General features: G+C 40.4%; 1 protein-coding gene across 1 annotated transcript; it reads right to left on the reverse strand.

Annotated features, from left to right (window-relative positions):
* Nucleotides 1-8,564: 8,564 nt before the first annotated feature.
* LOC104440368 (amino acid permease 3) lies at nt 8,565-22,498 on the reverse strand. The gene is made up of 7 exons (XM_039309903.1): nt 22,477-22,498; nt 19,583-19,816; nt 19,378-19,453; nt 19,070-19,281; nt 18,804-18,943; nt 18,386-18,699; nt 8,565-8,883 (listed from the first exon to the last, which is right to left on the reverse strand). Exons 1-7 carry the CDS (start codon nt 22,496-22,498, stop codon nt 8,565-8,567), a joined length of 1,317 nt encoding a protein of 438 aa, XP_039165837.1.
* Between the last annotated feature and the right edge of the window lie 492 nt (nt 22,499-22,990).

A 22,990-nucleotide genomic window follows, 5' to 3' on the forward strand; every position in this document is an offset into this window, starting at 1 on the left:
AAAGCAAGGTTCGAGATCCTGTGCCTTCCTAACCCACAATGTAGACTGGATTGAAGTTTCCCATTCTCATGACCTTCCGATGATCATATTGATAGGATTCGCTAGAAAAGATAGAAAAATGCAAATAAGTATCGATCTTTTCGCAATAAGTTCCAATGATATTCCTTGGAGATTCTGCTGACAACTAGCGCCTGAAAGTCTCCGGCGATGGCGGCCTCCTGCCCCGACTCCTGCCTTTTAGCTTGCCTCCTCAAAAACGTGCCAACGAAATGAGTTTGTGTTACTCACTTAATCACAAATGAATCTTAGATTTTGCTAATCGAAAAAGAAGAATCTTATTCACTAATTATGAGCATGAACCGAATAAAATAAAATAAAAAGAACGCGCATTCCCGGCACGCACGGAAGAATCTTCGCGGACTTGGCATCTCCCCCACAAAGCTTGTTTATTATTGGTTAAAAAGCTCCGAGAAAGGTTGTATCTAAGGCAGGCCCGATTTCGTGCCGCCAAGACGTCTAAGAAAAAGTACTTTCTTTGTTTTTTCCTCCCCACTTTTTCTCATCGTCCACCTCCTCTCCTCTCCCTAGTCCTCACACGGGAAACTCACCACCATGGAAAGCCACCTTCTTCCTTTTCTTCCCTGCCCAGGCAACTAAGCGGGCGACATATATGAATTAACACTGAGCAGCTTTATTGTAGACACAAGTGGGAACGTGGCCCTCAATTAGCAAGAATTTTGAAAAGCCATTTCCTTTTATTTTTTCCAATGCCCTAGTCTGTTTCTTCAACCTTAAGATAGCCTCAAATTAGAAAGAAGTTCGAGCCTTGTTATGTTGGTTTTGATTTTTGCTAAAGGCAAATGAGATTTTATGCATGACCAGAAACTGCATAACGACTGTGGGATAATCACCAATTCCATACTGTAAGTTAATGAATTAATGGTAAAATTGGGGCGGGATGGACCCAGAAAAAACACGTTTCTTTGCTTTCAAGATCTAACTATACTGAGTTCGTGCTCCATCGAATTTGCACACTATCGAGATCATGAGAAATTAAATCAAATGAATGCCTTTCTCAAAGAGGTTTTTGACATTTTGGTGGTAAAGATAGGAAAAAACTCTGTCAGTTTTGTCCTTGTCATGATTCAATGGTCATCATATACTTCTTTTTTTTTTTAATAAACGAAATTTGCTTGTGTATAGCCCCCAATATCAAAATATATGAGCATGTTGGAAATTGTGATCCATTTTCTCTAAAACTATATAAAAACTACTAACTTAATCATGAAGGTGAGAACGTTGGTAGCAGCATCCATGTTGAAGATTGTCTAGAATTATTGAGAATGTAGGTTGCTAGCTGAATCTAGAAGATTCACATGGGAATGCAAGCAAGCATAAGCCAAGTTGAAGAAGAAATCCTAGAACAAGCTAAAGAAGTCTACGTGCATGGGAAACATGTGAAGAAGATAAAAAGAAGTCCCAGAGAGGCTGAGGCGGTGAGGAAGAGAAACTTGTATGAAAGTCAATAATAGTGGCTGAAGAAGAAACCTACATGGGCAGCAAGAGTACTTGGAGGAGAAGAAAATGAGTTGCCTTGCAGCTGTACTATGGCGGTGAAAGAGTAAAAAATGTCATGCTTGAAGTCAGTTGTAATTGCTTATAAATAAGCTTATAGTTCATTCATTTGAGTGTGTGAGGTGAACCCTTCACCTTGTGTGTGGGATATATCCTCCACGTTGAGGTCTTACGCTCTGTTTGGGAACTGCTTTCCCAAGGGTCTTTAGGGAGCCAAAGGCCTTTGGGCCAAATATTTAGTGTTTAGCAATCTTTTTTTCACTTGCCTTTGCCAAAGGCAAGTCTTCCCAAGGCTGAAAGCCCAAGGTAGGTTGGGGGTTGCCTTGGGCATTCTTGGCATGCTGACTTTGAAGGTAATAAAACTTTTCTTCTAAAATTGTTGTTAATTTTTCGTTTTTCGGGTTTTACCCCAACAACTGTTCATCATCTTCATCCTTCCCTTCTCTCTACTGAGAACATGGCCAGCATCCATGCGCGATCCGGCGAAGGGTAGGTGGTTCGGCGAAGGGCACCCCAAAAAACTTGTTCAATATTTCCAGGGTAATGGAAACCCTGTCCATTACCAACTTGCTTAATAGGCAATAAACGACTATTACACAAAACACTCACTTTACTTCAAGAGACTCTACCCAATACATTACATCCTCATTGCTTTATATAGACATTGGGAGTTGTTCGCCCACTATGAGAAAACATACCTGCAGGAAACTAACTCTGTCTTCCCTTGTTCTAAGTCTAGGTCCACTCATGGTATCAGAGCCATGGTATTGTTTGTAACAAAGATCCGTTCCATGCGCTCAATAGGTGAATCCAGTGCTGAGAATATCTCTTCACATCATGACTGATTCAGAAATTCTAGAAGCACCAGTTACTCTCACTGCATCTCTATCTTCTTCAACCCCTTCAGATTATCGTGTGTCAAACGCTTCTAAGATTGACTATCTTTATGAAGTCTCTTTTAGTAATGAAATCAAAATTTCTACAACCCAACTTCCCCTTATGAACCCCTATTTTGCTTTTGCTAAACCTACCTCATCATTTTCCCCCATCCACTCCATCGAACAACCCATCCGTAAAACTCCAAAGGAGGTAAAGGAGTACGTCCAGTCCTCCAAGTTTGATCAACATCGCATTCCTACCACCGAAAAGGAGTATTTTGTTACTCTTCAAATCCCTCCAGAGCTTCCCAGGCAATGGACTCAACAGTGATATTATCATGTCCACTATGGAGCCGTTCATCTTGCTCTTACCTTTCATGGTCGCAAGGGCTTGCTAGTTGTGGCAAGAATACCGTTATTGGATACTTGCTTCCTAGAATACCAGCATACTTGCATCGGTACTAGTTGCTCTCCTTTCTAAAGATCCAAGTCCAGCTCACTTTGGAGCTCCTCAATCTGTTGACTCTGTTGCAGCAATACTGCACTACCAGATGGTTTATCGAGTGCAGAACCGTACACTTGACCTGAATTTCCACAATGGAAATGAAGATACTTTATTCATCTCTATGCAGAATGACCAAGCACCTTGCATCAATGTTCCCAGGCAAATTCCAAAAGAAAAGATGGCCAAGCTTCTCCCGAAGACATGGATCACCAACTATGAAAAGCTACATCAAAATAACAAGCCTTTCCAGTCTTCGAACTCCGAATTTGTCAGAAAGAAAGATGGCACTGTTTCCATCAAATTTGGTAAGGAAAAAGGAAGAAAGTCATTATATCTTTCAGACCCTTTTCATGATTGAACCATGTGTCCCCGAGTCAATTTCCAAGCCAGACCCCAAAAGCTTGTTCAATATTTCCAGAGTAATGGAAACCCCATCCATTACCAACTTGCTTAATAGGTAATAAACGACCATTACCAACTAAGACTTTTGTCAAATCATAAAACAATTTAAGATTTAGGATTTTATAATGTCACTGGTCGTGTGTGCCGATGCTTTGCTATCAAGATATCACATTGGATAAAAAATCTCTCCTACCAACAAAGCTGATATGGAGTTTGAGAGATCAATGGTGGTGAAGGCGTGGTTCAATCGTTGTCGACATAGTAGCGCAATGTGTCTTGCCCCGTTATAGATTTGATAAATAAGACAAGGCCTAAATCTAAGAATGACTCCCATGGTGAATGGGGAAACACGGGTTCAAACTACCATGAGACTGACTAGAGGAGGTGGTGGAACAATCAGTATAGAGGGCTTATAATGATTACACACTGGGCTGATAATAGGAGGATTGAAAATCCGATTGATCACGCAAGAACCATCTACCTTGTTTAGTATGGAAAAATGTCCATTTAATGTTTGCTTTTCTTGAAAATCATTCAAATAGTGGTTAAAAAAAACTAATCTCAATCATTTTTAATATTCAGTGCAATTAAAATTATGACCTTTATTGTTAATTTCTTATATTGCATGAGAAATGAAAATTAACCAGGCGTGATGCATGAAAACTAGTTTAGTCTAATGTCTAGTTCAAGCATTATTAGCACTCTAAAAAAAATGCAAAACCATCTTTTTTGTCGTGGTATTAGGTACGAAAGCAATCGATCCATCAGAGGCATCAGATAATACAAACTCCATTCATAGCCCACTCGTTTAAAATATTTAGATGGAAAAAGCTTATGTGGCGATGCAGGTAGGGAGGAATTTGTTAGATAATTGCATATTGCGCACTCATCGGACTTATCTTACTCCCTTGTAAAAATTATATTCATGATGGTGGATATAAAAGAGAACTAATTAGAGAGCGGATGGATTTGGCTCTAGCCTTTTGAAAAAATAATAGATTAATTGTCTCATGTCGGGATGGGCGGCCAAAAACGATTTTTTCCCAGGTCCGGTCATGGCTTAAGTGATCGTCCATAATGAAAAATTGTGAAATTAATATGAAACATCAGATTTTCAATGAAATTTAAAGATCACTCGTTAACATATCACATGACGATGCGCATTGTAAAAAGGAAAATGTCCTTTTACGATATTAAGAAAACGAGGGGAGAATTCCGGGAAACGACCGTGCGATTTCACCGTACCTGGCTACCCTCTCTCGCCTGTCTGCACCACCACCACCACCACCACCACCTAATCCTGTTAGTGGCGTGGGTCAAACCGAGGTCTCCACCCCCTGCCGCCATGGGCAGTGGGGCTGCTCCTTGCTAAAATAGTAAACAACAGAGACTAAATATTTGTCAACTTGGGACTAATCGCACAACCATAAGGGCCAGATGGATCCAACATGACTACTTCATATTTGGAATCAACATCATAAATGGCGTGACAAGCGCACGAATAGCTAAGGTGCTTCCTGACTAAGAAAATTTATCTAGATATGGTTTACCTCAAAGAACTCGTCGCTAAATTTGTACCATTTTTATCATATTACTTAATAAATGTTCCAAGACATATTGTCATCAATTGATGCGAGAATATTCTTAATTTGCAGTTACTTGCATATTCATTTGATAGAAGATGAAAACCCCATTAGTTGGATAAAAGTTGAGAACTTATAAAATCCTAATTAGTTGCCGCCCATTCGTCTATAATTCTTTGCAATTTTTTTCATAAAAAAGTCTAGCATTCTTCTTGTGTTCATTAACCCCGCCCCACCCCCGCGGCCCCCCGGGTGCTTAACCCGTTAGCAGAAATTCATCGATTTTATACTTGGTAATCCTAAAATGACGTCTCGAAATTAAATTCCTAGATAAGCATCCACATCTTCCCCGTAAAAAAATTGGGTTCTTAAATTGATAAAATATCCAGTCAAATGACTACATCCAATTTTATGACATGCTTGTAAGTTTTTTTCCCCAAAAAAACTATTTCTTCTAAATTCCTCAGTTGGATTTTCCGGAATGATATAAGAATCTCTTGAGAGAATAAGTTAAAGATATTGGTACATTTTTAATCCAAAAACAATTGGTCATTACGGGAAATTTTGTTGACAGTCATGTGCATCTACGACCATGAACGTAGTTGTCGGTATACAGTGATGACTGATGAATGATCAAGACTGGTGTAAATTCAAGCAGGTGTCGAGTACAGAATGTGAGGACGATGAAGATGCTAATTGATGGTTGAATTGAGTGAAAGGTTAAGAGTTATAAGCGTTCAAAGAGCAAGATGACGTGCGATTATTGAGACCGGAATTATTGAGATCAGTCGAGTCCACAACACAACTAAAGAGTTACAACTGCTTACATATGAAATTACTGTGTAATCATGGAATTTGTCATGGAGCATAAGATTGTGCAAATGCGGTTGTGACCCTTGATTTGAATATTGACCTCTTAGGAGTAGTTATGTCTTGTAATAGGTTATATAAGCCGTGTTGAATTATTGTAAAGGGATACATGATCATCAACACAAATTATGTATGTTTCGATTTATCAGTTCAACTCTTCAATTCATGCATTTACTTTCTTCTAGAGTAGTTAGTTCTAGTTTTTGGTTACACATGCTACCTCCTATCCGAATTGCCATGGAACTCCATTCGATAGAAAACCAACGACTATGTTTTGGTGAAGGTATTTCATGGAGAGGATGGATTAATCACATGGGCGTGGCCTCCATGTAGCCAAATGACGGATGATGCTGACATAATCTTGTGGCATCAATCTAATGCAACAACTAGAACCGGAGTACCGTAGCCAGACGAACAATGACATATTGATGTAGTCTTCGTCCCTTCCATTAAGAGGGATGCCGTCAAGCCGTTCTTATTCTTCAACTCGCTATTTTACCTAATTAAACTTGATTTTTGCTAGGCACTTGAATCTCTGTGTAATACCTATTGGCTATTGTTAATTGTCACCATATCGTTAGGTGACCGATGTCGGGTCCACTCTTGCCATTATTGGTTCTAGTCTTGAAGTTGCACGCGGCTTTGACTAGTTTATGCTCCGGTTCTACTCCAGTTTTGAGGTTGCACGCGGCTTTGACTAGTTTATGCTCCGGTTCTGCTCTTGTTTTGAGGTTGCACGCGGCTTTTAGTAGTTCATGCTCCACTCTTGTGTTTTCTTCTAAACGCTTTGGCTTCTAGGGCTTTAAAAAAGTCATCCGAGGTTGCTACATATTGTCCGGCTTTTAATAATCGGAAGGCTCTCACACCCCTCAATACCAGATTCAACATTAGCCCATACAAGCAAAAAGTCAAACCTCTCGACTTTGAACTTAAAAACTAATCGCTTGCTTTTATAAAGAAACTTTCCCTATTCCTCAGAAATGCACTCCAAATGGTGATCTCTTCCCTGATAAAAGAGAGATAATAACTACAGGGGTTTCAATTTCACCCCCCACAAGCCAAAACGAAATACAACCAAATTACTAGACAATACATTCATTTGATAATGTAATTAATAAGTTCTCGCATGAGATATTTCTTTCTTTTATTTGATTTTTTAAAAATATCATTGCTAAGATGAATGGGAAGTTGACTTCCTTTTTTCCTCTCTTGTACAAAACTAATACAAAATAAATTAAATGGCCTCTGCCGTCTTTCCATGATGGGTCGCTCCCAAAAAATAACTCCTGGCCAGCGGCATTAGATTAATATCAAATTTTCTAAAAATGCCAACGATGATGACCTACTTTCGACTTTCACCGTCGGAAAAAAGCAAGGTTCGTGATCCCGTGCCTTTCTAACTCACAACATAGATTGTCTCATGACCTTCCGATGATTATACTGTTAGGATTCGCTAGAAAAAATAGAAAAACGCAAAAAAGTATCTTGATCTTTTCGCAATAAGTTCCAATGATATTCCTTGGAGAGTCCGCCGACGACTAGCAGCTGAAAGTCTCCGGCGTTGGCGGCCTCCCACCTCGAATCCTGCCTTTTAGCTTGCCTCCTCAAAAACGTGCCAATGGAATGAGTTCGTGTTACTCACTTAATCACCAAAAAAAAAAAAAAAAAAATCTTAGCTTTTGCTCATCGAAAAAGAAGAATCTTATTCACTAATTATGAGCATGAAACACCAAATATATATATATATATATATATATATATATATATATATATATGCACGCATGCCCGGCACGCACGGAACATCAACCTCCCGCCTCGATTATTCTTGGGTCCCCTTAAGAAGCTCCGACGACTAAGCTGCTCAGCCTTTTTTCAACACCGAGCAGCTTTATTGTACACAAATGTGAACGCGGCCATTTCCTTGTACTTTTTCCCATGCTCTAGTCTCTGTCTCTTCAACCTTATGATAGCCTCAAATAAGAAAGAAGTTGAACTTGACTCCACCCATAGAGGTGCATAGCCCGGCGAAATAAGGTTTTCGAGTCTTGTCACGTTGGTTTTAACCTTTGCTAAGCAAATATGATGTTATGCATGACCAGAAACTGCGTAATGACCGTGGGATGATCACCGATTCCATATTGCAAGTTCATGAATAAATGGTGAAATTGGAGAGAGATGGACCAGAACAAGAGGTTTCTTTGCTTTCGAGATCTAACTAGACTGAGTTCGTGCTCTATTGAATTCGTACACTATTGAGATCAAGAGAAATTAAATCAAACGAATGCCTTTCATAGAGAGGCTTTCGACATTTTGGTGGTGAAGATAGGACTAAAAGCTCCGTCGGTTTTGTCCTTATCATGACTATGCGCTCGGATTACAAACCTGTCGTTGCATTTGACGGTTATCATATACTTCCTTTTTCACGAACTCTGCTTGTGTATAGCCCCAAAATCAAAATACATGAGCAAGAGAAGACCTTGAACTTCCTTTTTCTTGAAGCTTCCTATTTTTATCGATAAATTATACAAGAGTTACATTCTTATGACGATGCACACGACATGCAGACACTAAAATGGCCCTTCCGTCCCAACATAGATTATACAGTGAAACTGAAATTTGACCCTAAAACTTATCACACAGCAAATTTCACAGACGCAATAAACCTTTATGCGAACATGAACACGAAAAAATCTCTCTCGCCTTCACTCTTTCCTTTCCATACGTGCGACATGCCTGTCAGTTGCACGTTATTTAGTAGTCGGTACTGAATGGCTTGAAGGACTTGAGGTCGAGAAATACATTGGCGACAGAGCCAGCGGCGGCAGCGATGGTGATAATAAGGCAAGCCACACTTACAATCTGGAGGCACACCCACTTGGTGCCCCACGTGGGTATTTTCTTCTGCTTAATGTACAGCTCGACCGGGAAAAAAACCGTGAGGGGCCAAAAACCTAGCGCTCCGAGCAGCCCAACAATGTCGTTGAAGAAGGGGAGGAGCATGGAGATGAAGATGGTCCCGATCACGAAGACCGTACTCCAAACCAACCGCAAGAGTTTGAGCTTGTAAGATCTGCGCCAAGGGGCGGGGATTTCAATCTGAGATAGCTAGTACGAGTACCTAGAGGGGGCGTGAATAGGTATACAAAAAATTTCTCGAAGCTTGCACGATATTTAAACAATTAGAGAATTTGCAACAGTTAAAAATTCAATCGCAAGACTGAGTAAGGGAAAGAGAGAATTGAACACTCGGTTTATAGTGGTTCGGCTTGATTCAAGCCTACGTCCACTCTTCTGCACTGACAGCCAATTGGCTGTATTCCACTATAATCAAAGAGTTGTTACAGTGTTGATCTTCCTTGATTTCTAGGTGTAGATGATCTACCACACTCACTCAAGGCGTCACCAAGTATAAACACTCTCGTATACAATTTCGCTTAGTCTCAACTAACAATCAAGGATCTTCGACTCTGGAATTTTTCTATCGATCACACACTTAAAACAACTAGAACGTCTTCCTTTTATACTCCTTCATGCCATCATAGCCGTTGGCACTTACCAAAGGAATTCCTCCAATCTACCCGTTGGACGGAATCAATCAAGAAGATCATCCGAGCTATTTAAGGAATCTGATGATAGCCCATCAATCCTGTTCGCCCATACAATCAGGATCTTGGTTTCCAAGAATAGAATAATCCAAGATTATTTCGTCGACCATCGGATCTTCAATCGATCTTAGATAAGAATTAAAGAATCCGAAATGATTATCCAACCAAAGAATCTATTCCCGAGGGTAGGATCAAATCCTCAACCATAAACCTCGACCTTGGATTTCCTTCAACACCGGATTAGAAAGATCGGTGAGAATAATTTTGAGTCTTGAGTCTTGAGTCTTGAATCTTGAGTCTTGAGATAACAAAGTCTTGAGACTATAAATTCTTGAGACTTTAACTATCGATATCCAGACTTAGACCGATAGAAATGTTTTGTCACTTCAAAATATTCGGGAAAGATTTCTCCAACAATCTCCCCCTTTTTGATGGTGACAAAACTTTCTTGAAGATTTGAACAACTTTGACCTGCAAAAACATTTCTCAAGCAATATGGCTAACTCATAAAGATTAATAAACAACCAGACTCTGCATCCACAGCAAATTGGTTAGTCTTTCATGAGTAATACAATGTAACACTACTTGATATAAATGCAACCAGTCAAGCATCAAAATCCACAGCCAATTCAGTCTAACACTCAAGTTCAAGTTCTTAAGTCATACTCAAACATCAATATAAACACAAAAGTCAAATAAAGTTTTAAAATAATGTTTGTTCAAATTGGTTCTCCCCCTTTTTGTCATCATTAAAAAGAGGGTGAGAAAGGAGTCATGTCTCGCTTGGGAATGCGCACGATCCGGAAATCCCCAATGGACTGGACTACTCCTTCGAGCTTCTTCGAGATCTTTCGCAGATGAGCTACCTCTTCTCTCTTCGCATTGGCTTGAAGTTGCAGAGCGAGGTCTTTGTATTTATCTTCCAGAGATCGAAGATGCTTGTCCAAAGCATGCTTCAAAGCTTGGATTTCAAGTCCGAGAATATATATTTGGTTACGCATTTCCGAAGAATATTCATGATACTACGAAGATCTGCAGAATCATCCGTTTGTGTGCGGCATTGGCTTTCTCGGATGGGTGTGTGCGGACGATGGCGCTTCGAACGGTCCGGCAGATTTGGAATCGTCGTATCATCTTCTTCGGGCAATTGAGAGACCTGAACTTCTTCTGGGTCTTCTGGAGATTGTCTTGGATCTTTAGTAGCATGAGGTGGAGACCTCTCTTGCTCGCTAACTCCCCCTGTCTCTAGGACATCGAAAGGGGAAGAGTGATGATCAATCTCTTGATTTCCCTTCTCTCATTTATCAGCAGATTGTTCTTTTACTTCTTCTCCTTCTTCCTCAACTTCTTTCTCCTTCTCTCTCGTGTTCTTCTTCTTCTCGCTCGCTCTCGCTGAAGTTCTCGTCGGATAAGACACGTAACGTCTTGTTCTTGTCGGTGCTGGAATAGTGGGATCTTCATCATTTTCATCCTCATCCTCATCCTCCAGGATAAGAGTTCTTTTCCTCTTTTTCGATGAAGCACCAATGGCCTTCTTTCCTTTCCCTTTTGAAGCAGACTGAACAGGAGATTTCACTTTGAATTTCTCCATTGCCTTGGAAAGTTCTTGCAGACGCATCTTCGTTAACATCTTCAAACCTACCACCATCTTATCACACGGTTGAACACAAAGAGTATGTGGCAGTTCAATATTCAGATGTCGAAGATCTTGGTCACTGCACCAGGATAAGGCAATTGTCCTTTGTCTTTTGACACCATTCGTACATATGGAAAAGAATAGTGTGCGGGGAGAGAGAACTTCCGTCTGAGTTGATCGCATACATCAACTTTGCTTCAGAAAGAGACACAGAAGTCTTTGAAGTAGACTTAGGTCTGAGACAATTGATCACAATCTTGTGAAGCACAATGTTGATGGCATTCATCCTGGAATAGATAATTTTCTTATCTACATCCCTATCTTTGACAAGATCCAGAGTAGTTCGAGCAGGTGAGACTTTGATTGGGAGATAGCGTCCCCGTTCAACTCCAACTATGTCCGCCAACATATTCACATCTACCACATAGACTTTGTCTCGAACACTTTGAATGAAATTCTATTCGCATCCAAAAAGCTAAGATTTGAATAGAAATAAGCGGTCGGATGATCATACCCGTCGTAGAGTCGAGCGAAAGTCTCAAGTTGAAGCAAATTCAACTTCTCTCTTAGGTTCAAGTTGATGGAATCCGGGAAGTCAAAATCGACACTTCTAGGGTTGATTACCCCTCTTTCAACAGACTCGAAATACACTTTTTCCCGATCCTTGGATTTAAACAAATCCATCCGATTTCCTTTCACCTTTGCCGCCACACCCATTTTAGGTTTAAATTCAAGGAACATTTTGTCATCATCGTTCCGTCAATCAGATTTTGTCCCGGCATACGAGGATCTCTTGGAATGTTCGCAAGTGCTTCCTCTCGCTTTTCCTTTGGGGCAATTCCCCATTCCTCCATTTTCTTCAAGAAAAAAGATACTCATTCCCATAATTTTTGTCCTTAAGGAAGTCATCTATATAGTTCAATGGAGTTTTGTGCTTTTCAATGCACGATAAAGATTATACAAAAAGGAGGGCTTTTGAACTCTTACTGGTCGGCATCCTCGATTATCTCTTCTTCCAGTTGTGACTTGCACTTTGTGGGGCGGGGAGATGCTGAATGACGTGGAGGAGAGCGAATCGGACTTTGTCGCGACTTGGTAAGTCTTCTTCCTCGGTGAGATCGAAATGAGTCGGTCCCTTCTTCATTCTTTGTGGTCCCCGTTTGCGATTCTAGATGATTTCCTCGAAGACGACATCTTTCTTTGTCTATTGGAGGATTCCTTCACTTGCTTTCCCAAGAAAAATGACCACTTTCTCGAAGATGAACAAAGAGTAGAAACAAAGATCGAGAGGAGAGTGCTTTTTAGGGTTTTGAAAATTGGGGAAAGGAAAAAACTGTATATATATAACTCAGTTTTTGAAAAAGGAAGTTCAATCGGTGCAAGGAAAGTGAACGATTACTTCTTTTCAAAATCGATAACTGCCAAAATTATTAAACAAAAGATCGTACCTTTTCGAGTTAATTATAACTAAATGACAATTAGTACCTTTTAGATGAAATACAACTTACGTCTTTAGCCACGAATGTCCGAGTCTCGGGACTTAGAGTCTAAGAGATCGAGTCTTAGAGTTGGTGAGTCTCTAGACTTTAACTTCTTCAAGCTTCAAAATGTTGAGTCTCGAGCGGATAAAGTCAAAGCGATTCTTCTCCAAAGGCTTTGTGAATATGTCCGCTAGTTGACTTTTTGAGTCAACAAATTGAATCGAGATTTCTCCATTTTGAATATGATCTCTAATAAAGTGATGTCGAATCTCAATATGCTTTGCTCTTGAATGAAGGATTGGATTTTGGTGAGATTTATCGCCTTTGGTGTTGTCACATCGATTTCGTGCATGAGTCTTCAATGCCAAAGTCTTGTAGCTGTTGTTTTATCCATAGAATTTGCGAACAGCAGCTTCTAAGAGCTACATACTCGCTTCACGTCGTTGAAGAGCTACGGTGCTTTGCTTCCTCGAAAACCAAGACACCGTTGTTTCCAAGTAGTTGATAAGTTCCGAAGTGCTCTTTCTATCGACTCGCAACCGGCCGAGACGCATCCGAGTATCCTAGAAGATTAAAGTCTCCCTCTTTGGATACCAAAGACCGATGCTTGAAGATGAAGCAACGTATTTGATAATTCGTTTCACGGCAATGAGATGTGATTCTCTAGGATCGATTGAAACCTAGCACGAGATACAAACACTAAACAAAATATCAGGTCTAGAAGCGGTAAGATAAAGAAGTGAACCGATCATGCTCTGTACAGCTTTTGATCTACTTTCTTCCCTTCTTCATCCTTGTCTATCTTCCGAGAACATGACATTGGTATGTCGATCTTTTTGCATTTTCCAATCCAAACCTTTTGACAAGATCATTCGCATATTTTTCTTGATGGATGAAAGTTCCTTCCTTCATTTGTTTCACTTGGAGTCCAAGAAAGAATGTTAACTCTCCCATCATACTCATTTCAAATTCATCCCGCATAGACTTAGAAAATTTCTTGCAAAGACTTTCATTAGAGGATCCAAAAATAATGTCATCAACATATATTTGAACAAGTAAAAAGTTTTGTTTTCCTTTTTGATAAACAAAGTAGTATCTACTTTACCTTTGACAAAACCATTTTGTAATAAAAACTTACTTAGTCTACGTCGTGCCAAGCTCGAGGTGCTTGCTTTAGACCATACGAGCCTTTTCGGCCCGAAGGCGAGTCGCTTCTTTGGGTCTTCAAATCCAGGCGGTTGTTCCACATAAACTTCCTCATGGATAAATCTATTTAGGAAAGCACTTTTGACGTCCATTTGGAATAACCTGAAATTTTTGTAACAAGCAAACGCAAGTAATAGACGAATAGCTTCTAACCTTGCAACGGGTGCGTAAGTCTCGTCATAGTCTATTCATTCTTCTTGCGTATACCCTTTGGCCACGAGTCTTGCTTTGTTTCGTACGACTTTTCCTTTTCGTTCATTTTGTTCTGAATACCCATTTGGTTCCAATAACAGTTTTACCTTTTGGTTTAGATGTCAATTCCCGGACATCATTGATGTTGAAGCTGTCTAAGCTCTTCTTGCATAGCTTCGATCCAGCTTTCATCGAGATAAAGCTTCTTCTATGCTTTTTGGTTCAATTTCGAGATGAGAGCCACATCACTAGATTCTTCATGCCTTTTTGATCTGGTGCGGATTCCTTCATTAAGTTCGCCAATAATAAGATCTTTGGGATGACCGGATTTGTGCTTCCAGTTACGGAGTTGATGATCTCTTTCTTTATTTGATTCTCCATGAGCGTCTTGATGATGGACTTCCGAATCCGAGATGCTTCTTGAGATGTAGGCATTTGAAAATCTAGAGCGGATTCGATCTCTTCGTACCGAGTCCGGGCTGGATTCATCTTGCACCGAGTCTTGGAATTTGACATTCATTGATTCTTCTACGAGACTGGCTTTTTTGTTGTAGACTCGTAGGCTTTGCTTGATGTAGAATATCCAAGGAAGATGCCTTCATCGATCTTTCTTCAAACTTACCAACTCGATCATTTGCATTTTTCAAAATAAAGCATTTGCAACCGAACACATGAAAGTATGAAACAATAGGCTTCTTACCTTTGAACAATTCATAGGGGTTTTATCAAGAATAGGTCTTAGAAAGACTCTATTTATAATATAGCAACGGTTGAAAACTTGACTTCAGCCCAAAATCGTGAAGAAATTTTACTTTCAATTAAAAGTGTTCTAGCCATTTCTTGAAGAGATCTATTCTTTCTTTCCACAACTCCATTTTGCTCTGGAGTATACGGAGAGGAAAACATGTGATTAACACCAGATTTATCACAAAATCTCGTAAAATCTTGATTTTCAAATTCACTTCCATGATCTGTTCTTATACTAGAAATAGCACATCCTTTTTCATTTTGAACCTTTTTAGCAAACTTTTCAAAGTACGAAAAGGTTTCGATTTATTTGCAAGAAAGTATACCCGGGTAAAACGAGAGTAATCATCTACAATTACTAGACAATATTTCTTACCTCCAATGCTCGGGTTCTTGTTGGTCCGAAGAGATCCATATGAAGCAACCGTATTACATGATTAGTAGATACATGATTTATTTGCTTAAATGAATTTCTTACCTGCTTTCCCGAGAATGCATGGAGTGCATAAGTCAGACTTTTGGTATGGCGGTTTAGGTAGACCTCGAACAAGCTGCTTTGAAGAGATTTTGGCTAATTGCTTCTTGTTGATATGGCCAAGTTTTCTGTGCCATAGAATTGCTTCATCTTGAATTGAGATTAAGCATTGTTCTTCATTTGGCTTTACATCAAGGAGGTAGATGTTTCCATGCCTTCGACCCATGAATGGCGAGTCGAATCTTTGCTAATTCAGAACATATGCCTTCTTGAAAGAAGATCTTGTAACCAGTATCACACAATTGGCTAATCTTTGAGTAGATTGTAGTTGAGTCCTTCCACTAGAGAGACATTGCTTATTGTGAGATTTCCAATTTTCGCAATTCCGAATCCCACAATACTTCCTTTGCTATTTCCTCCGAATGAAACTTTTCCACCATTTACTTTAATAAGCTTTATGAAACATTTTGAGTCTCTGTCATGTGTCTTGAGCATCCGCTGTCAAGATACCACTTTACCTTCTTTTGAGAGACCCGCATTCAAAAAGAGTCTCAAGCTTTCTTTGGTACCCAAGTTTTCTTGGGTCCTTTCGAGTTAGTAGGATGAGCATTATTAGGCCATACTCTCTTAACAGGCTTCCAAACCATAGGACACTCTTTTTCAAAATGATCCTAACTGTTACACTTAGAACACCTTAAAGCATTTCGACCTACGGGCTTTACAAAAACTCTTTTGAAATGATTTTTATAAGCCTCTCTCGATGGTCTTTTCTTAATTCTTTCTTTTACTTTCGGAAAATCAATCAAAGGGATTGTTTCAGCTGTCATACCTAGACCCGACTTATTAAAGTAAGGTCTTTGGATTGAAAGAACTTTTTCAAGTTTTCGGACCCTATTGAAAATTTCTTTGAAATATTTGATAAATCAGTTTTTAAGAAAGCATTTTCTTTTGAAAGATTGTCTTCACTTTCTTTAAGAGTAGAAACATTCAAGTCTAAATTTTTTACCTTTTCTTCTAAAATGTTTTCCTTTTGTTTTAAAACTGAGTTTTCCTTTTTAAGTTCGGAAATCCTTTTAAGAGAAGTCTTAAGACTAAAACATAACTCATCAATATATTTAGAGACTTTGACAGGGATTTTATAATCACTTACCTCAAATTCCTTTGTCCGAGTCGATCCCAGTCCGAGTCCGATTGCGCCATTAGACACGGGTTGGCATATTCCTCATCACTCTCTTCACACTCGTATCGCTCCGGGTTTCGGCTTTAAGAGCTTTTCGAAATTTCTCAGCTTTTCCTCTTTTCTTTTCGAAGAGGACAGTTGGGTCGATGTGTCCCTTCTTTTTACATTCGAAGCAAACTACTTCTTTGTTTGGTTCCTCATCATCAACCGAGACTTGGTCTGCTGTCTCGAGAACTTTGTTTCTTTGGGATGAACCTTCTGCCTTTTCTATTCAGTTTTCTGAATCTTCTTATCATGAGGGCGAGCTCCTCATCATCCATATCATCTTCAGAATCTGCATCATCAGAATCATCGTTTGACTTTAGTGCAATAGATTTCTTACCTCTTGGATCTTCGTCTTCATTAATTCGTTCCACTTCGTAAGACTGAAGAGTTCCAATCAGTTCGTCTACAGATAATGGCATGATTCTTTGCGTCTCTCTTATTGAAGTCTTTATATGATTCCAATCCTTGGAGAGTCCACGTAGAAGCTTGTTCACCTTCATGGGATCAGAAATTTTTTGTCCTTGGTTCTCAAGACCATTGACAATATCTCGTAAAACGACTAAACATGTCGGTTATAGATTCTCCCGGTTTCATTTTGAAGGATTCATATTGACCAAGAAGAATGTTAATTCTGGTCTCCTTCACTCGATCTGTCCCTTCATAAGTGATATGTAACCTGTCCCAGACTTCTTTTGCTGTGACACAAGAAGATATTCTGTTATATTCAGTTGGTGACAAAGCACAATATAAAGAATAAATTGCTTTAGCATCGAGTGCTTGTCTCTTGTTTATTTCTTCTTGAGACATTCCGCTGGTTTCAACGGTTTCTTTTCCTCTTTCGGTGATTGATGCAGCAGCGGGAGTGATTCCTTTTTCCACTACGTCCCATTCCAGAGGATCCTTTGATCGTAGGAAAGCTTTCATCTTGTTCTTCCGGATGTTGTAATCCTTTCCATCGAAGTAGGGAGGTCTGGTATTGCTTTGCCCCTCCATCAGCCCGGTGCTAGCATACTAGCCATGGATCTTTTACTCGAAGTAAAACACTTCAAACAAAGTAAGAACACGGGCTCTGATACCAATTGAGATAGCTAGTACGAGTACCTAGAGGGGGGTGAATAGGTATACAAAAATTTCTCGAAGCTTGCACGATATTTAAACAATTAGAGAATTTGCAACAGTTAAAAATTCAATCGCAAGACTGAGTAAGGGAAAGAGAGAATTGCACACTCGGTTTATAGTGGTTCGGCTTGATTCAAGTCTACGTCCACTCTTCTGCACTGATAGCCAATTGGCTGTATTCCACTATAATCAAAGAGTTGTTACGGTGTTGATCTTCCTTGATTTCTAGGTGTAGATGATCTACCACACTCACTCAAGGCGTCACCAAGTATAAACACTCTCGTATACAATTTCGCTTAGTCTCAACTAACAATCAAGGATCTTCGAGACTGGAATTTTTCTATCGATCACACACTTAAAACAACTAGAACGTCTTCCTTTTATACTCCTTCATGCCATCATAGCCGTTGGCACTTACCAAAGGAATTCCTCCAATCTACCCGTTGGACGGAATCAATCAAGAAGATCATCCGAGCTATTTAAGGAATCGATGATAGCCCATCAATCCCGTTCGCCCATACAATCGGGATCTTGGTTTCCAAGAATAGAATAATCCAAGATTATTTCGTCGACCATCGGATCTTCAATCGATCTTAGATAAGAATTAAAGAATCCGAAATGATTATCCAACCAAAGAATCTATTCCAGAGGATAGGATCAAATCCTCAACCATAAACCTCGACCTTGGATTTCCTTCAACACTTTGGATTAGAAAGACTGTCGTGAGAATAATTTTGAGTCTTGAGTCTTGAGTCTTGAATCTTGAGTCTTGAGATAACAAAGTCTTGAGACTATAAATTCTTGAGACTTTAACTATCGATATCCAGACTTAGACTGATAGAAATGTTTTGTCAGCTTCAAAATATTCTGGAAAGATTTCTCCAACACAATCTCCCTCGAGATAAACTGGCTGTTGGGAAATTTTTTAGCCAAGGTCTTCTCAACATGGTCGAATAGCGGTTGGCAGTTGAATTGGTACGCGCAGACGAGTTGGATCACGATTGCGGCGTTTGCAATGTCGACCATCCAGCATGGGTTGTAGAAGCCGAACCCAGCGAGGAGGTTTTTGGGTGCCATATCGCCAAAGGCTGCGTAGCCCATGCACCCACAGATCATGTAGAAAAGGGTTGTGGCTGCTATGCTGATAAGACTGGCCTTCTTCGTCATCTTTGATTCAGATGGAGAGGACCGGATGGTGTCCTAAAACAAATATAAACTCATCATGTCAATGATTTCAATTCATCAGAACTATTAACCATCACTAGTACTTTCTTGTGTCATGCATTTGAGAGAGCTCTGCTCACCTGAACTTCAAAGAAGATAAGGAAGTACGAAAAGGCAAAGATGATGTCACCAAGAGCCTGGAAGTTCCTCCATATTTTCTGCGTTGAGGTCAAGGCCCTGATGTTGATTCCAGTGAGACTTCCCTTAATTTTTCCTGTCTCTGAAGATAAAACAAACCAGAAGAGAACACTAAATCAGAACTTCATAATTCGACTAGGTTCTATCACCAATGGAGATAGCTTAGAAACATAAATAGAGCAGCTTAGCAAGAAAAAATTTCATGTGCCTGCAAGTTTGGCAATACTGAGGCCAAGTTCAATGGTGGAGTAGGCAAACGACATGAAGGCGGCGACGATCGACAGCCACCACAGCCGATTGAAATTGGGGATCTGAGAGAAAATGATTTCAACGAAGCCAAACGCAATCATGTAAGGATTGCTGTTGATGTGACGTGGGTCCTCACCTTTCTCGTGGAAGCAATTGGACCTCTTGATAGCCCTGCAATGACCATGGAAGCCGATAAAATCAAACTCACATAACTTTTGACACCATCGAAGTAGCAATCACTAGAATTCTCACTGCAAATATACTCACATCATGCTGGTGGAAGATGCAATGGTGTAACCAATGGCAACCCCAAATAGGTTCACGTATAGAACCAGCTCAAAAGCTTGATTTTGAGGCTACCTGGAGAATTTAATCAAAGAGAAGATTTTAGCACCCAACACAACATGATTGGACTTGACTCGGACATTAGTATGTGAATATGAACATGAACACAGATACAAATGTGACATACCAAGATTGTCACGGACAGCACCCATGTAGGTGTAGTTACGGTTGCCGGTGGTGGGGTCGCCGGAGCGATAACAGGTGGTGAGGAGGGTGGAGGTGTAGTAAGTGACAAAGGCAAATAGGAGCACGATGGTGGGGCCAGCAATCCAGCCGAGCTGCGCGATGGCCCAAGCCAGGGACGGGCCTCCAGATCCGATCAGTGCTGTGATTATGAGAGCGCTCGCTGTCCATACCGTCTCTGCATTTATTCACACACAAGCCAAGAAAATATTCAGTGCATCTTGTGTGCCAGCGTGACAAACCAGAAGGACTGTGATCACCCCCTTCTTTCCCCACCGAGCCTTCAGCCGATCGATGAAGAGAGACGAGTGAGGTCACATTGAAGAGGCGGGAGGAAATGGGCTCGGAGAAGTCACTGCCGGCGAGGTTGAGCCGTCTGAGCCAGCCGAGGAGGCCGAGCTCGAAGGGGATGCAGCCGAAGAGGTTCTTGCCAGCGAGGAAGAGGACGCGACCCGGCCGTGAGTGCAGGCGACGCCGGACCAGAGGGGCGGCGCGGTGGTTCGTCGGTCCTCCGAAGGCTTGGCGGAAGAGAGAGACTAGGGCGACAGAAGAGAGAGAGAGAGAGCTTGCGAGGGGATAATTTCTTGGTCGGGGCGGGAGGAAGAGGACGCTCAGCTTAAAGTTTGCTAGCTAGACAAGTTGGGCCCATTGAACATGTGTCGCATTTGTCAATCATCACATGATGCACCCAATGTAACATGTCACTAAACATTCTAGCTTTCCATTTTAATTTACTCCGTTAAAATGGAAAAGAGAAGAGAATTGCTGCTTTAGCTAAAGCAAGAAAAGTGTACCATCCTCACCACACATCTTCAAATTTACTATTAATAGAATATACTGCCAGACAACATACTTGGAGATGTATAATTAGGAGGGTACCGTGGAAAGTATCTCTAAGTATTTTTCAAAAAAAAAAGGTCGTAATTTCAGCTACTCTCCTGAGATCACAACACGGGTTGACGTGAAATGCTTGCGGGGCTAGGCTACTGGCGAGATAAATTTCTTTTTTCACTGACTCTGTTTTATAGAAATAGTCCTTTTTTTTTCCTGTGAAGAATATCTCATACTTTTGTCGCTTTATTCCGGGTTTGTTGGCGGTATTGACATGATGCCATTGATCTTGAAGACAGGTGATTCTTTGTGGTAGCTCGCCCAAGTCCTTCATAACAAGTCGTGGTAATTTTCACTTCACTCTTTTCAGGAAAGAAATGAAGACAGAAATAAAGTCACCTGTGAGTTTGGGACGACGGTCGTCATTGAAGCATTCGGAGCCATCTTCTGGGGGGACATCAATGGATGCATGGACGATCTGGTTGTTTGGATTCTCCATGAGAGAGAGAGAGAGAGAGAGAGAGAGAGAGTTGGATAATGGAATTGAGAGAGAGTTGGATAATGGAATTGAGAAGAAGGAATTAGAGTCGGTGTGGTTAGAGTGGCCAAGAGAAGAATGAAGTGAGAGGTGCAGGGAGGCCTGAGGGATGGCTGTAGATGGAGTTATATACAGCAAAAATTCAGAAGAGAGGGGTGGTATTGTGGAACTAGACTCGTGGGAACACAGACATGTTAAAAGTATGATTTTGCGGTTTGGAATCAAATGAAACCACTACAGGTCTCGTTTCATCCAAGTGCACATGAGCGGCCTTGTTTGCATCTAAATGCACGTAAAGAAGAAAAATTGGGTATCGTGGAAAGTCGACATGCATGCAAGGATGTAAAGGAGGGAGAGAGAAACAGGATGTGAGGTCGGCATGGAGTCAGCAAAATGTCATTCGAACTCGTTGCCAAAAGATCGATGCTCATCTGCGTTTTCTATTTTCCTAGTGAATCCTATCAATATGATCAATCTAGAGCATAGGCCACTCGTAGCCAGCAATAATGGCAAGAGGGGAACCGACGTGGGAGAAACATTCGAGGGTCTTCACAATATGGGAAGAGAATTTGGTTGGTTAATTAAAAAAGAAAGCATGTCATAGGTCACCTAATGATAAAATGACAATGTTCTTTCTAGTGTCTAATAATAACCTGATAGGTATTACACACATATGTTTGAGTTCCTAGCAAAATCAAATTTGATTAGCTATAGTAGCGAGTTGAAGAATAACAAAGGTTTGTTCGCATTTTTTCCCCTTCAAAACATGGTAGGTGATTTGATCCTCTTATCGAAGGGATGAAGACTATATCATATGTCAGTTGTTTATCCGGCTATGTTACTTCCGCTCTCGTTGTTGTATTGGATTAATGCCCTGAAAAATTTTGTCGGCCAAAAATTCCGATTAAAAGGTTATCACCACATCTCTAGATGGATAATACAAGTGGGAGTTTGCTCACGCACATGGAGATTATTATTGGTACATGGTACATAGAAATATCGCTTTCTCATCTTTTCTTTGGAGATTATTCTAGGTACACGGTACACGGAAATATCGTTTCTCGTCTTTTCTCCGGAGATTGTTGTTGGAATATGGAAATATGTCTTTGTCGTCTTGGTATATGGGAGATATCGCTTTTCTTCGGAGATGACTCTTGGTGGGGGGTGTTGGCGTGATTGGTGCTGGCCCTTCTATTTGGGAAGAAATTATTTAGATTTGTTTTAATATGGGAAGAAATTATGCATATTCATTTTGATTTCTGTAATTTTGGGAATTGCCTTATTTTTTTATATATTATTATTGTCTTCCTTTCCTATACTTCATCAATAAAATGGCAATCTCTTTCTCAAAGGTGATATGACAAAAAGAAAACTTTGAGAGAGGATCACCTGAGGACGTAGGCACATTGCTGAACCTTGTTAAATCATGTCTTCTTTAATTTCTTCATGGTATCAGAGCAGGTACATACCTTGTTTATGTGTTTGATCCATCCGTGTCCTTCTTTTTGGTGTATGCACAGTTGTTGTTCAAATCATGACTGATTTGAGTTCAGCCAATCCTAACCCCAGCTCCACCGCCACCGGTCAGCGACTCACCAATATATTACTGAATGAGAAGAACTTTCTTCCATGGTCTCGTGCTATTACTGTGACCCTTGGGGGCAGATCGAAGCTTGGTCATATTAATGGCTAAATAAAAGCGCCTCCTGAGAGGGATGCGAAATTTGATGAATCGCAAGCCAATGATAGTTTGGTTATGTCTTGGATTTTTAACTCTATGGAATCTCGAGTGTATGAGATTTTCACATATTCCCCTATAGCTCAAATCTTGTGGGAATCGCTGAATAAGATGTATGGACAAGCTCAGAATGCATCTCGAGTATTCGAATTGCAGATTGCTAACTCTAAGGGAGAACCCTCTCAATCTTTCACCAACCATCTTGGAAATATGAAGAGAAGGTGGGATGAACTTTGTCTGTATAG

This window comes from Eucalyptus grandis, chromosome 3 (genome assembly GCF_016545825.1).
Source record: "Eucalyptus grandis isolate ANBG69807.140 chromosome 3, ASM1654582v1, whole genome shotgun sequence".
Taxonomy (NCBI): Eukaryota; Viridiplantae; Streptophyta; class Magnoliopsida; order Myrtales; family Myrtaceae; genus Eucalyptus; species Eucalyptus grandis.

What these genes read in the sequence shown, in the direction of transcription:
- LOC104440368 (XM_039309903.1), bottom strand. Translation starts at nt 22,498, where the DNA reads ATGGATCAAACACATAAACAAG. An exon ending in GGATCAAACACATAAACAAG is followed by an intron (nt 19,817 to 22,476) that starts GTATGTACCTGC and finishes GAATAAATGCAG; the next exon opens with AGACGGTATGGACAGCGAGC. An exon ending in TTTATCTCGAGGGAGATTGT is followed by an intron (nt 8,884 to 18,385) that starts GTTGGAGAAATC and finishes CCCTTGGCGCAG; the next exon opens with ATCTTACAAGCTCAAACTCT.